The sequence below is a fragment of the Schistocerca gregaria genome, chromosome 4, assembly GCF_023897955.1.
Source record: "Schistocerca gregaria isolate iqSchGreg1 chromosome 4, iqSchGreg1.2, whole genome shotgun sequence".
Lineage (NCBI taxonomy): Eukaryota > Metazoa > Arthropoda > Insecta > Orthoptera > Acrididae > Schistocerca > Schistocerca gregaria.
Genome location: NC_064923.1, coordinates 726,933,381 through 726,947,402, shown reverse-complemented (window position 1 = coordinate 726,947,402; position 14,022 = coordinate 726,933,381). Strand labels below are relative to the sequence as shown.

Sequence of the window (14,022 nt, the reverse complement as noted above, 5' to 3'; positions counted from 1 at the left end):
AATAGGTGAGAAGAGAAATTTGTGGCACAACTTGACTAGAAGAGAGGATCGGCTGATAGGACATATTCCGAGGTACCAAGGGATCACCAATTTAGTATTGGAGGGCAGCGCGGAGGGTAAAAATCGTAGAGGGAGATCAAGAGCATGAACACATTCAGAAGGATGTAGATTGCAGTAGGTATTGGGAGATGAAGAAGCTTGCACAAGACAGAGTAGCATGGACAGCTGCATCAAACCAGTCTCTGGACTGAAGACCACAACATCAACAATCGTAAGAACCCATTGCAACGGTTGTGGGACAGATGGTATCAGGAGAGGACACAACGGCTTCATGATGCTCTTCCCAAGCTAATAAGTACATGCATTCAGCCAGTTACACTGATAAGTGGACTCATAGTGAGAAGTTTTTTTACATATTTTTTCAATTTTATAACCACCGAAATAACATCACATAACCTCAATCTGTTAGTTTCATCGCATTTCCCCTTCCCTTTTCGGATGCGTTACTTTTATTGACTGGCAGCTTCTTTGGACGTTAAAGCCGTCTGCATTTATATTTCTTGCTTACTATGCTAACCCTCGAGAACAGTAAAATCAGCGCTAGAAAGCAACAACTATCTTACGTCAGACTAAAGTATTTGGTATGTAGGCTTTAAGCATCATTTAATGAATATGAAATACAGCTTTCGGACAAGAATAGTTCTTATAATGACTAGGATATACCTCTTGATTTAGAGAAATGAAACATATTCTATTTTCTCCATTTTCTTCTGACAAAACCTTAGAGTAAATAGTATCACAATGACAAGGGATGAAAAGCAATGATATGACCACATCTTTAACAGCACCACACGGAAATGCAAAGAATGATCTCTCTAATCCCACTTACATAAAAGGGAATGAGAATTTGATGCTTTCCTCAAGGACTTCCATTTAGAACTAAAGGTTTCTGCTGATTATATCCGTATACACTAAATCTGTAACGTAGCGGGACTCAGTTACCCGTACAAGTGTTCAGTTTTAGGTTTGGCGCCCTATTAGTGCTGTACGGGTGACCGACGTATGGTTAATCTGAGTAGAACACATTCGGTTTGCTCAATATGCATGTCCAACGGAGGTAGCGGTCTGCCTCTAAAAACGTAGACAAATACAGGTGTTAAATGGAATCTACAGGACATTTACGTATCTAGTACTTTCCTAGCAATGTATAAGTGTGATTTAAGTCCGTTAACGCAGTACCAGCAGCAGCACAGCGCAGCTTTTTCCGTCCATCATACTTACCTGCATTGGCGTGCTCTCAGCGGAGAGGGCGGTGAAGCCGACGATGTCGCTGAAGTAGATGGTGACGCTGTCGTACGTCTCCGCTATCACCGCCTGGCCCATTATCAGCTGGCTCGCCACAGACCTGAGCAACGGAAAAGCCTGTCAAATGTAAGGAAGACTGAAGCAGAGGCACGTGCCAGCGCTTGCATACGCCGTATGGTTGCTTGCAGCGTATGTATGTAGAAGTAGATGTAGATGTTCACAAATGAATGGCACTTTTTCTTCTTCAAGTAGTAATACTCTTGCAACAATGACAGATGTGTAGACACCTCAATAATTTGCTTAGGATTTTCTCTTTAACCGCTCCATTTTGCTGATAGTTGATGTTACACCTGGCATTACTACGATAAACATATGGAAGTCCCTAGTATAAGGCACCGATGTCTATTTCGTCGTCGGCGTCATCGTCGTTATTCTTCATCTGCTTCCCAGTCGCCTCGGGGATAAGCTTCGCAAAATTCCACAGTTGGATCGTCAGTAATTAATGGAAGTGCAAATCATTTCCCGTGTGGGACCTTTGTAGAATATAATGTGGAAGAACGTAACGATACTCAAACATTTTTTCTATCTGTTAAACTCTGTAGCATAAGCATTTGCATACAGGATGTCCCGTTTATCTTGACCACCCTAAATAGCTGTTTGTCCAGATGCAAATTACAAAATGTTTCAAGCAAATGTTCTTTAGCCGTCAGGGGAACATCAATCAGCATGATTGCCTTCGTTGTAGCTTCGTTTCCTACAAGGATATGAACAGCTGTATGATTTTTTTAAATGGCACCCTGTATTTTTTATTGGGTAATTCATTCCCTCTCCTAAGGACCTATTCAAAAATGTATCACAGTGTAACATTCACTGAAACACAACGTTATTAATTATACATCACAACAGTGACGTTGACGCTGCCAGCGCTTAGTGCAGGTACTCGGGGTAATGGAACACATCGACGTGCTGACGTTGGCAGAGGACAAATGTGAACACAGGTCTAAGTAGAGCTCACACCCGTCATTCCGTCAACCATCGTCAGTCGAAGAGTTGAGTGAGTAGAACGTACACCAGCGAAGAGAAGGTAGAAATGCTACGCATCTATGAGAATGTAAGTTAACAGAACCGTTATTCAATACTGTTTTCTTATGTAGGGTACATTTAGTACAGTAGTTTAGTCCTTTTAAATACTGTTATGTAGAGTAGGCATACAGTAAAGGCTGTTCTTCCTACAAACTGCATCGACAACACGTTTCTTTTATTGTTGCTGTTGAAGGTAGGCGAAATGCTATGCAGGCAGCGGAACTGTACAGAGAGAGATATCCTAACATTCCCATCTTCCGTCTTGCGACTGTTCAGGAAACGGGAATTCTTTTCCCACGACAACGAAATCGTCGTAGCACTCACACAGACGAATCTGACGAAGTTTCTGTTCTCGCTTCCGTTGCTATGAATCCACATGTGAGCAAATGACAGCTTGAACACTAGATTGGCATTCCTAAAACCAGTGTACTTCGTATTCTTACAAGTCACCGGTTCCATCCTTACCATGTACACCTACATCGAGAACTGCATGGGAATTATTTCCAGAATCGTGTACAGTTCTGTCAGTGGGCACAGCAGCAAATCCTCGCCAACCCGAACTTCGTCTCTAATGTTCTATTTACCGATGAAAGTTTCTTCTAAAAAAAAAAAAAAAAAAAAGGACAGGTAAACACAAGGAATATGCTTTATTTGTCCAGCGACAACCCAAGATGGCTTACACATGTGGAACATCAGCGTCAATAGAAAGCTAATGTCTGGTGTGGGATGCTTAGTACTACAATTATTGGCTCTTATTTCATCAATCTTAGTCTAAACGGCACAGCGTATGACAACGTCCTCAGACGGATTATTCCACCTCTTCTGAATGAAGTGCCGCTAAGAACCAGAATGCTTATGTGGCATCAACACGACGGATGTCCAGCACATAATGCCTTGCGTGCACGTCGTGTTCTGAACCGAAGGTACCCTGCCAGATGGGTTGGTCGAGGAGGAACAGTTGCTTCGCCTGCTAGGTCTCCTGATTTAAATCCTCTGGACTTTGTTCTTTGGGGACGCACTAACGACGTTGTCTATCGTGATATTCCAACAACTCCAGAGGACAAGCAGGAACGTATCGTGCTTGCTTGTAATCCTCTTCAGCAGGCAGCAATGCAAGCAGTAAATAATTCTTTCATTCAACGAGTGCACCAGTGTATCGGTGTCCAGGGTCACCGCTTTAAGTACCTTTGAATGCTCTACTCCTTGGCAATGGTACAGTCAATTCTGTGTTATGTTTTATTTTTTTTCATTTGTTTCATGACAACTCCAGCAAGTGGACGCGTTAGTGATCCCGGGCTCAAAGTCAATGTTGTGTTATGTAATTGATAACGTCGTGTTTCAGTGAATGGTACACTGTAATACATTTTTGAATAGGTCTTTAGGAGAGGAAATGAATTACCGAATAAGAAATACAGGGTGCCATCTGAAAAAGCCATTCCGCTGTTCATATCTTTGTAAAAAACAAAGCTACAACGAAGGCAATCATGTTGACTGATGGCTCCCTGACGGCTAAAGAATGTTTGCTTAAAAAAAATTTGTAATTTGCATCTGGACAAATAGTTATTTAGGGTCGTCAAGACCCTGTATAGTAAAAACGTAACTGTATGGCACTAGGCTGGAACATCTCACGGGGTGGGTTCCTCCTCGTATCGAAAAGGGCGTTCTGCCTCCGCGCGCATTGGTCCTTCCCCTTGTGGATCTGTGAGAGTTGAATCGTATGTGTATTTGTAGAATGTAGGTGGCTAATGGACACGTGTTTAGTGTAGTGTTATGTATGTGTTGCAGAATGATAACGGGAGAAGGAGAACGGTGAACGCTGATGCATATACAGAGACTACATCTATCGAATAACACCAAAGAAACCACCCAGTTTAAATTCCCCATCCGACGAACGGGTCACCATCAACAGCCTCACATGCCCTCATTTCAAGAGACACTGCGGAGAGGCTTGGAATATAATCTACGGCATTAGCGGGAAGAGGACTTATCGAGGACCAAGCGAGGTGGCACCGTAGTTACGACACTGGACTCGTATTTCAGAAGACGACGGTTAAAATCCCGGTCGCGACATCCAAATTTGGGTTTTCTGCGATTTTCCTAAATCGCTCGAAACAAATGGTGGGCTGGCTACTCTGAAAATGGCACTGCCGATTTTCGTCCCTATCCTTTCGTAATCCGAGCTTGTGATCGGTCTCTAATGACTCTGCTTTCGATGGAACGTTAACTCTAATCTTTCTTGTAAATAATAGATTTCAGCTGTCAGTCGCCATTTTGAAATTTTATTGGCAGATCTAGATTTCAGCTAGAAACTAGCCATTCTCAGTGCACTACCATTTTTGATCAGTGCATGTAATGTCTGTTGGTCGGGCTTCATGCACAGTTCTTTCTTTTAGTGGTCAGGTACTTAATGCCTCCACTTCTTCTCCCTCTGCCGTCCAAATACTGGCAATGAAAATTTCGTCCAGCAGTAGCACTGAAGCCGCCTTACCTTCGTGTCGAGAGCCAATGATGCAAAGGCGTGCATTAGCGATCTCGTCTAGGGACGCTATTATAGCTGACTACTGTCCTGCTGTTAGACGGAGCTCAGTTTTGCAGTCGTTTATTCCCACAACGCCCCTGATCAGGCGCTTGTCCACTCTCAGGTACAAACTGTGGCAACTGGCAGTGGTGAGAATTAAGCAAGAGTGCTTCTAGAGCTACTGAATGCCTTGCAAGCGACCGATCACCAAACCATTAGTGCTGGAGTCGAAATTGTCATAACTTTCAAGATGTGTTAGCTACGGTCACTGATGTGGTTCGCTACGGATCGAAAATTCTAAATTGTACAGGATTTTAGAAACCTTCCTAGCATTTGTAGACTTAGAGAAAGCTTTTGACAATGTTGACTGGAATACTCTCTTTCAAATTCTAAAGGTGGCAGGGGTAAAATACAGGGAGCGAAAGGCTACTTACAATTTGTACAGAAACCAGATGGCAGTCATAAGAGTCGAGGGGCATGAAAGGGAAGCAGTGGTTGGGAAAGGAGTGAGACAGGGTTGTAGCCTCTCCCCGATGTTATTCAATCTGTATATTGAGCAAGCAGTAAAGGAAACAAAAAAAAATTCGGAGTAGGTATTAAAATGCATGGAGAAGAAGTAAAAACCTTGAGGTTCGCCGATGACATTGTAATTCTGTCAGAGACAGCAAAGGACCTGGAAGAGCAGTTGAACGGAATGGACAGTGTCTTGAAAGGAGGATATAAGATGAACATCAACAAAAGCAAAACGAGGATAATGGAATGTAGTCAAACTAAATCGGGTGATGCTGAGAGAATTAGATTAGGAAATGAGACACTTAAAGTAGTAAAGGAGTTTTGCTATTTAGGAAGTAAAATAACTGATGATGGTCGAAGTAGAGAGGATATAAAATGTAGACTGGCAATGGCAAGGAAAGCGTTTCTGAAGAAGAGAAATTTGTTAACATCGAATATAGATTTATGCATCAGGAAGTCGTTTCTGAAAGTATTTGTTTGGAGTGTAGCCATGTATGGAAGTGAAACATGGACGATAACTTGTTTGGACAAGAAGAGAATAGAAGCTTTCGAAATGTGGTGCTACAGAAGAATACTGAAGATATCGTGGATAGATCACGTAACCAATGAGGAGGTATTGAATAGGATTGGGGAGAAGAGAAGTTTGTGGCACAACTTGACTAGAAGAAGAAATCGGTTGGTAGGACATGTTTTGAGGCATCAAGGGATCACAAATTTAGCATTGGCGGGCAGCGTGGAAGGTAAAAATCGTAGAGGGAGACCAAGAGATGAATACACTAAGCAGATTCAGAAGGATGTAGGTTGCAGTAGGTACTGGGAGATGAAGAAGCTTGCACAGGATAGAGTAGCATGGAGAGCTGCATCAAACCAGTCTCAGGACTGAAGACAACAACAACATTAGGAAAAGGACTTTACAACTTTAAAAATTCATTGGAAAAAGATAAATCAGTTGTTGTTGTTTCTACATGAGGTACAAGTGCAAAAGCCCTTTATTTGAGCATTTCTTTGGTACACGAAGTGGAAAAAATTTCTAACGACGTTCACTTTCAGTAGTCTCGTATACAGCGCCGCCTAGCAGCGTACGTCGACGCTGCGCGGCCACGAGTCACTATGCTTATTATGTGTCCCACAACGCCCACAAGTTGGTCGCAACATTTTTGTAACACCCCGCATGAAGACGTTGTCTCCGAAGATACGTGATTATTCACAGAGTCTCCCTAGATCAGTTACCAGAGCTGGAGCGCAGTCCCAGACAGGGAGAGCGTGGAGAATTAAATCAGCCGTCCTGTCTGAATGGAACCGTCCTCACTCTCGCCTGAAGGGATTTAGAGAAACCACAGAAATCCCAAATCTGGTTATTCATCCATAAAAGTAATCTGCCACCCTGACGAATACGGGGTCGAGTGTCCTGGCGATGTGCCACGCCGCTCGGTTGCAGGATTTGATAGGGACTGTGGCGTATCCTACGCGCTGCTGGTACTGCAGCCGCACCGCAGCGCTGGGCGCTTACTTGGGCAGCAGCTGGTACAGCAGCTCCTCGCACTTTCGCTTCTCCTCCAAGTAGTCGGACGTGCGCTCCTCCACCAGCGCCTCCAGGTTGTTGGCGTACTGCTCCATGCGCGACAGCAGGTTGTCCAGGATGTTGCCGCTCTCGTTCTCCCTGTAACACAGCCGGAAGGAGACTGTAACGTCATTCGCCATGGTTCTCAGGCACTAATCCTGTTACGTGTGTCGGTGTGTTTTCGGAGCCAAACTCATCTTACAAGGGAACATCAACAACTTGACATCGTTTTTTAGGGAGATAAAAGAGAATCATGCAGTGTATCAGCTCCTGTAATCGATACCGCGCGAAAATTTGGGCCGTAAATATGACAGTATGCAGTTATAACCTTCTGAAAGAACAGCTTTCAAACCTTTACACGCACCGGTTGTGCGTCACTCGCTCCCTCCGACTACAGCCACCTAATGACGAGCGCCAGGTACTGGTACAGTAGAGTAAGTAAGAGGATTGAGAAATAATGCTGTGACATTCGTAATATGGTTTTTATCATTGTGTGGAAGTGCGCCAGAGATCTCTTTACTTTGAACATTTTCACACTGTAATTCACAAATGTAGTGTCAATGAATGAAACGAATTCCTGTATCGTTAGGCAAGTAGCATAGAGCTATTTAATTCTCCACATCGGTGTTATGATATTCTGTTATTTGGACTGTGAAGCTGACACTGCTATAGTGAAGTACATTTGCAATTAATCAAAGATATTCCCGTGATTAATTTATGAACCTAAGGCCACTTCAAAATCGATTTTCGGTCACTTAGTGACCATCCTCATTGCTGTAATATACAATTAAAATTGGTAGGCACTGGTGTCAAGGTATAACCATAAGCTTAGAGCTATCACATGCTCTAAGCTTGTGGTTATAGCTTGATACCAGTGCCTACCTATTTTAATTGTATATTACAGCACTGCGGATGGTCACTAAGTGACCGAAAATCGATTTTGCTGACAATAAAACAACAAAATACGGCCAATGCTGATTTTCCTTCCAATTCTATCCACTATTTGGTCGTGGTGCACGCAACACGTCATGGAGTCGCCAATCAAGAAGACCATTTCATAATACGATGAAGAGCCAAAGGAACTGGTACACCTGTCTAGTATCGTGTAGGGTCACCGGGAGCACGCAGAAGTGCCACAACACGACGTGGCATATACTCGACTGATGTCTGAAGTAGTGTTGGAGAGAACTGATACCATCCATCCTGTAGGGTTGTCCATAAATCCGTAGAAGAACGAGGGGGTGGAGGTCTCTTCTGAACAGCCCGCATCTCGTGGTCGTGCGGTAGCGTTCTCACTTCCCACGCCCGGTTTCCCGGGTTCGATTCCCGGCGGGGTCAGGGATTTTCTCTGCCTCGTGACGGCTGTGTGTTGTCTGCTGTCCTTAGGTTAGTTAGGTTTGAGTAGTTCTAAGTTCTAGGGGACTGATGACAATAGGTGTTAAGTCCCATAGTGCTCAGAGCCATTTCAACCATTTTATTTCTCTTCTAAACAGCACGTTGCGAGGCATCCTAGATATGCTCAATAATGTTCCTGTCTGGGGAGTCTGGTAGCTAGCGGGAGTGTTTAGACTCAGAAGAGTGTTCCTGGAGCCACCCTGTAGTAATTCTCGATGTATCCGGTGTCGAATTGTCCTGCTGTAATTTCCCAAGTCCGTCTAAATGCACAATGGACATGAATAGCCAAACGGAGAGGATTCATACGTATGAGTAATCTCTCACAGTCGTCTTTGACGTATCAGGGGTCCCATATCACTCCAACTGCACATGCCCCACACCATTACAGAGCCTCCACCAGCCTGGACAGTGCCCTGTTGACATGCAGGGTCTATGGATTCACGAGGTTGTCTCCATACCCGTACAAGTCCATCCTCTCGTTATAATTTGAAACGAAACTCTTCAGACCAGGCAACGCCTTTCCAGTCATCAACACTCCACTCTCAGTGTTGACGGGCCGACGCTTTGTGTCGTGCAGTCATCAAGGGTACACGAGTGGGCCTTCCACTCCGAAAGCCCATAGCGATGCTGTTTCGTTGAATGGTTCGCACGATGATACTTATTGATGGGTCAGCACTGAAATCTGCAGAAATTTGCTAAAAGGTTGCACTTCTGTCACATTGAACGATTCTCTTCAGTCGCCGTTGGTCCCGTCCTTGCAGGATCCTTTTCCAGTCACGTCGATGCCGGAGATTTGATGTTTTACCGGATTCCTGATATTCATTGTATACTGGTGAAATGGTCGTTCCGGCAAATCCCCACTTCATCGCTAACTCGGAGTAGCTGTGTACTGTCGCTCATGTGCCGATTATAACACCACGTTAAAACTAACTTAAATCTTGATAACCTGCTACTGAAGCAGCAGCAACCGATCTAATAATTGCACCAGACACTTGTTGTCTTATATAGGCGTTGGCGACCACAGGCCCGTATTCTGCATGTTTACATGTCTCTGTGTCTGAATACGCCTGCCGATACCAATTTTTTTGGCACTTCAGCGTAAATCTTCAGTTGGTCACGTTTATTCATTTTGAATTTGAGGCCCGTATACGACTACACAATATGAACATGAGAATATGCTTAAAAATATTATTTATCATATATGTCCATGAGGTTGAAATGCTATTTACTCATATTACTTACTGTTATCTGCATGGAATTAAATGTGTTCTCAGACAAGATTTCAGTACACGATGGGTAGATGTATCCACCTTCGGTCTTCCATGAACAGGAGCGCTTTGCTCCTCACTTCGCTGTACACTACTTTCTACTTCGTACTTGGGCAGAGCAAGTGAGAAAAAACTGGGGCTCGCGGAAGTTTAAGACCTATACTTTCAGGAGGTCATAACTGCGCCCTGTGCTAATTATGGCTTAAACTTTCGAGCGGAATCGATTTCGACGCTGATATCTTGAAAATGAGCTTTTTTTCCCTTAAACTATGAAGTCAAGTTGAGAATGTTTCCTTATTAGACAGCGATCAGATGCTAATGTTACGAAACGGGCTATGAAGTTTTCGTACAAAGAACAGTAGAAGCTCTTCAAGTTAATGAAAGCGATATTTAGTTCCTTAGGACGAGTTTGTGGAGGGATTGCGAAAGGGGTTGGGGCTGATGAGGGAGTACAGGTTTCTGTCAAGTTGCACCCGCTTTTACTGGCCACAGAATTTGCGCAGTAATAGCGGTCCTGCTAACAATTCGCCTGTCTTGATCTTCGCCGCTGAATAACGACTTACCGCCGTTTTCTCAGGATCAAATGAAAGACAAGCTTTTTGTGTCCATCCTTGCGACTGCAGGTCTGGGTGTCTACGGCCGTTTATTATTATAAGAACCTGAAACACGTACAGCCGTCCTTATGATGCCATTTACTGTGCAGCTATCAGTTTCGGCGCTGGAGTGCGCTATCTTCAGGCCTTCGTCGATCCCGAAAGAGTTAACACCATGTGTATACACGATGCATCAGTGGTCAACGTAGCTGGTTTACACAGACTACCTGCGGTGATGTCTCCCCACCCACAACTGTCAAGTGAGTTGACAGTTTATGGTTAGAGAGACGATATCACCGTTGCAGATAATCTGTGTAACCCAGCTATGTTGGCCGCTGATGCATCGTGTATACACATGGTGTTAACTCTTTCGGGATCAACGAAGGCCTGAAGAAGGTGCACTCAAGCGGGGAAACAGACAGCTACACAGTAAACGACATCATAAGGACGGCTATGAGACTTTACTTTTCTCACAAATGAAAGACAGGTGGATGGGATTTTTTAAATACGTTTCGTTCATTATCTCGGAGGGTACAGTGGGGCGCTGCGCAACCGTCCAATTGCAAAGCACAGTCCTCTTCAGAACCGGTATCTGAGTGACGTAGCTCTCAAGTGGAAATTTTTGGCAGCGGGTTTCCAGTTCAGACATTTGGCTCACTGCAACAGATAATCCTGGCGAAGACCTCTGTCGAAAAGAGCTGATTGGAACAGTTTTCAATTATTTCTGACACAATAAGTCCCAAAGAAGACTATGAAGGCCTAGTATGTGTCTTCACTGCTCTCAATAAGACTGTAACTTTAGGGAGGATGGCAAATGAAAAAAAAAATATTTAGTGTGTATATACACGGAAGTACCAAAGAAACTGGTACGGGCATGAGTATTCAAACACAGAGATACGTAAACAGGCAGAATACTGCGCTGCTGTGGGCAACGCCTATACAAGACAACAAGTGTCTGGCGCAGTCGTTAGATAGGTTACTGCTACTATAATCGCAGGTTATCAAGATATAAGTGCGTTTGAAATTGGCGTTATAGTCGGCGCACGAGTGATGCGACACAGCATCTCCGATGTAATGACGAAGTACAACCATTTCGCGATTGTGCCGCGAATATCAGAAATCCGGTAAAACATCAAATCTCGGACAGCGCTGCGGCTGGAACAAATCCTGCCAGAACGAGGCCAAAGACGACAGAAGAGAATCGTTCAACATGACAGAAGTGCAACCCTTCCGCAAACTGCTGCACAGTTCAATGATAGGCGATCAGCAAGTGTCATCGTGTAAACCATTCAACGAAACGTCATCCATGTGTACTTTCGAAGCCGCAGGCCCAGTCGTGGACACTTGATGACTGCGCGCCACGAAGCTTTATGCCTCGCCTGGGCCCGTCAACAAGGACAATAGTCTGCTGATGACTGGACACATGTTGCCGGGTAAGACGAGTCTCGTTCCAAATTGTATTGAGCGGGCGGAGGCGTTCGGCTATGGAGACGACCTCTTCAATCCATCGACCCTGCAGAGGACTGTCAAAGCTGGTGGGGGCTCTGCGATGGTGTGAGGCGTGTGCAGTTGGAGTGATATGGGACCTCTGATACGTCTAGCCACGACTCTGACAAGTGACAGGTACGGAAGCTTCCTTTCTGATCAGCTGCATCCATCCATCTCCATTGTTCATTTTAACGGACTGGGGCAATTCCATCAGGACAACGCGACACTCCACAAGCCCAGAACTGCTACAGAGTGGCTCCAGGAACACGTCCGAGTTCACACACTTCCACTGGAATCCAAATACCCCAAACATGAACATTATTGAGCATATCAAGGATGTCTTGCAACGTACGTTTCTGAAGAGATCTCCACCACCTGTGCTCTTACGGATTTATGGATAGTCTTTCAGAGTTCGTGGTGTCAGTTCACTCCAGTATTACTTCAGCCATTAGTAGAGGCCATGCCACGTCGTATTGAGACACATATGCGTGCTTGCTGGAGCCCTACACAACATTATGCACGTTTACCACATTCTGTGTCTCTTCTGTGTACGTTTTAGTAGGAACAACACATGGTTAAATTTGTATGTGACTTAGAGGTATTTGTGGTGCTAAATTTAGTAGAGAGATTTGCCACACCCGACAGCAGAAATGATTCTAAACAGGCCGCCTGGACGGAGACGAACACAGTTTGAACAACAGATACAGGCACGTCACTCTGTACTGCTTCAGCTCTGTGACAGAGGTCTTCAGCAGTAGTGAATGGCTAGCGGCCGACTGCCAGTCTCTCCACCACCAAGCCGCGTGTCTTCAGATGGTGATAGATCTGGTTAAAGTACACTCCGGATCAACACTACTACATTCTCTGTACTGATGTATGTCAGGAAAGCTAGGGCAAAATGTGGTCTTGCAACATCTAGTTGAACGGAAACGTCTCGGAGGCCCCCAAGATGTGACACAGATGTTGGCCTTAGCACCTCAGAAATGTAACGTTTTCTGTCCGAATTCCCGACTGTGCGAACCCGAGTTTATCTCGTGTATCCAGCCACACCCAAAACCATCACGACATCTGCTGGGCAGGCAGTGCAGTCCGCTCACCTCGTACCTCCTCCGAATCTCCACACACTGACAAGTCAATTGTAATGTTTACACAGAACCGCTGCCTTGTTTGAAAGGACGCCATACGTCCATAGTTCACGTAGGGCGTCCACCTACCTTCGTGCCTCTGTCTGCTGAAGCAACAACGGCCGCCGGCTGACAGTCCACTGTGCTCCAGAAGTCGCCGTGCTACCCATGTGCGTACTAATCCCACTGCAAACAAACCATTTCCCGACAGAAGACACGTGATTTCACTGTACGATTATGCGCGCCCGACCGAACACTATGTCCTTTCTCTCTGGCGACACACTGTTGAGATCCCTCCCCGCGTTGAGTACAACCGACCTGAAACTTTCGATTCTATAACAGCGTCATAGTCGTGGGATCGCAACCAACGCGAACGGCTTCGCTGAGCGATAGATCATAGTCTCGATAAGACATGGTCGTGCCACACTCGAATTCCGATCCGTGAATGTAGATATTCTTATTTTTTTCACGAGGCGTAAAACGATCTTTTAAAAAACAACCAACATTGAAAAGCGATTTTAGAATTCATCTATCTTTGTAAAAAGAATTTACAGGGTGTTAGAAAAAAGTATTCCATATTTTCAGAACAAAAACGAGAACAAGTGCCCACCAAACATGCGCTCTAAAATGCAGAGCTTACCCCTTAGAGTCCAAACAGCATAAAAAAATCAGTTCTAAAATTTTTCACAAAATCGACCTCTACCACCACAGCAAGCAACGCATACAAGACGAAACTGACAAACACAGAACAATCAATGGTTTAAGGTGGTAGTTCACTTCGAAATATAATTTTAATTTTTTTTACAAAATTAATCCTTACTATCGTAATAAACAACACACACAGGCAGAAATTTCCAAAAAGTACACAATCAATTATATTAGGAAGGTGACTTTACTTTCTGGGACATACAGATATCAAACACTCATCGTTTCAAGAGATATACCCCAAAGCAATTTCGCAATTTTCTTGTACAGAATTTCATATCTCGCAACTTACGTAAAGTCATAATGCCTAAAAGAAATTATAGTCCTAAATACCAAGAAAAAACGCCTGAAATATAATAAACTTATACGAGAACTTCATACTACTCCCGCAGCTTCATTTCGAAACCACTCATTATGGAGCCCAACTCAAATTAACGTTACTAAAATAATTTCCGCTGTCAAAGATCTC

At 44.3% G+C, this 14,022-nt stretch overlaps 1 protein-coding gene across 1 annotated transcript in view; it reads right to left on the bottom strand.

The window, feature by feature from the left end:
- Positions 1 to 14,022, bottom strand: part of LOC126267585 (atrial natriuretic peptide receptor 1-like) — a 323,447-nt gene that overhangs the window by 75,389 nt on the left and 234,036 nt on the right. The window contains exons 13-14 of the mRNA XM_049972878.1: positions 6,930 to 7,079; positions 1,282 to 1,405 (exon numbers count right to left, since the gene is read on the bottom strand). Of these exons, the coding sequence (XP_049828835.1) occupies positions 1,282 to 1,405; positions 6,930 to 7,079 (274 nt within the window). The remainder of the gene's footprint in view (positions 1 to 1,281; positions 1,406 to 6,929; positions 7,080 to 14,022) is intronic.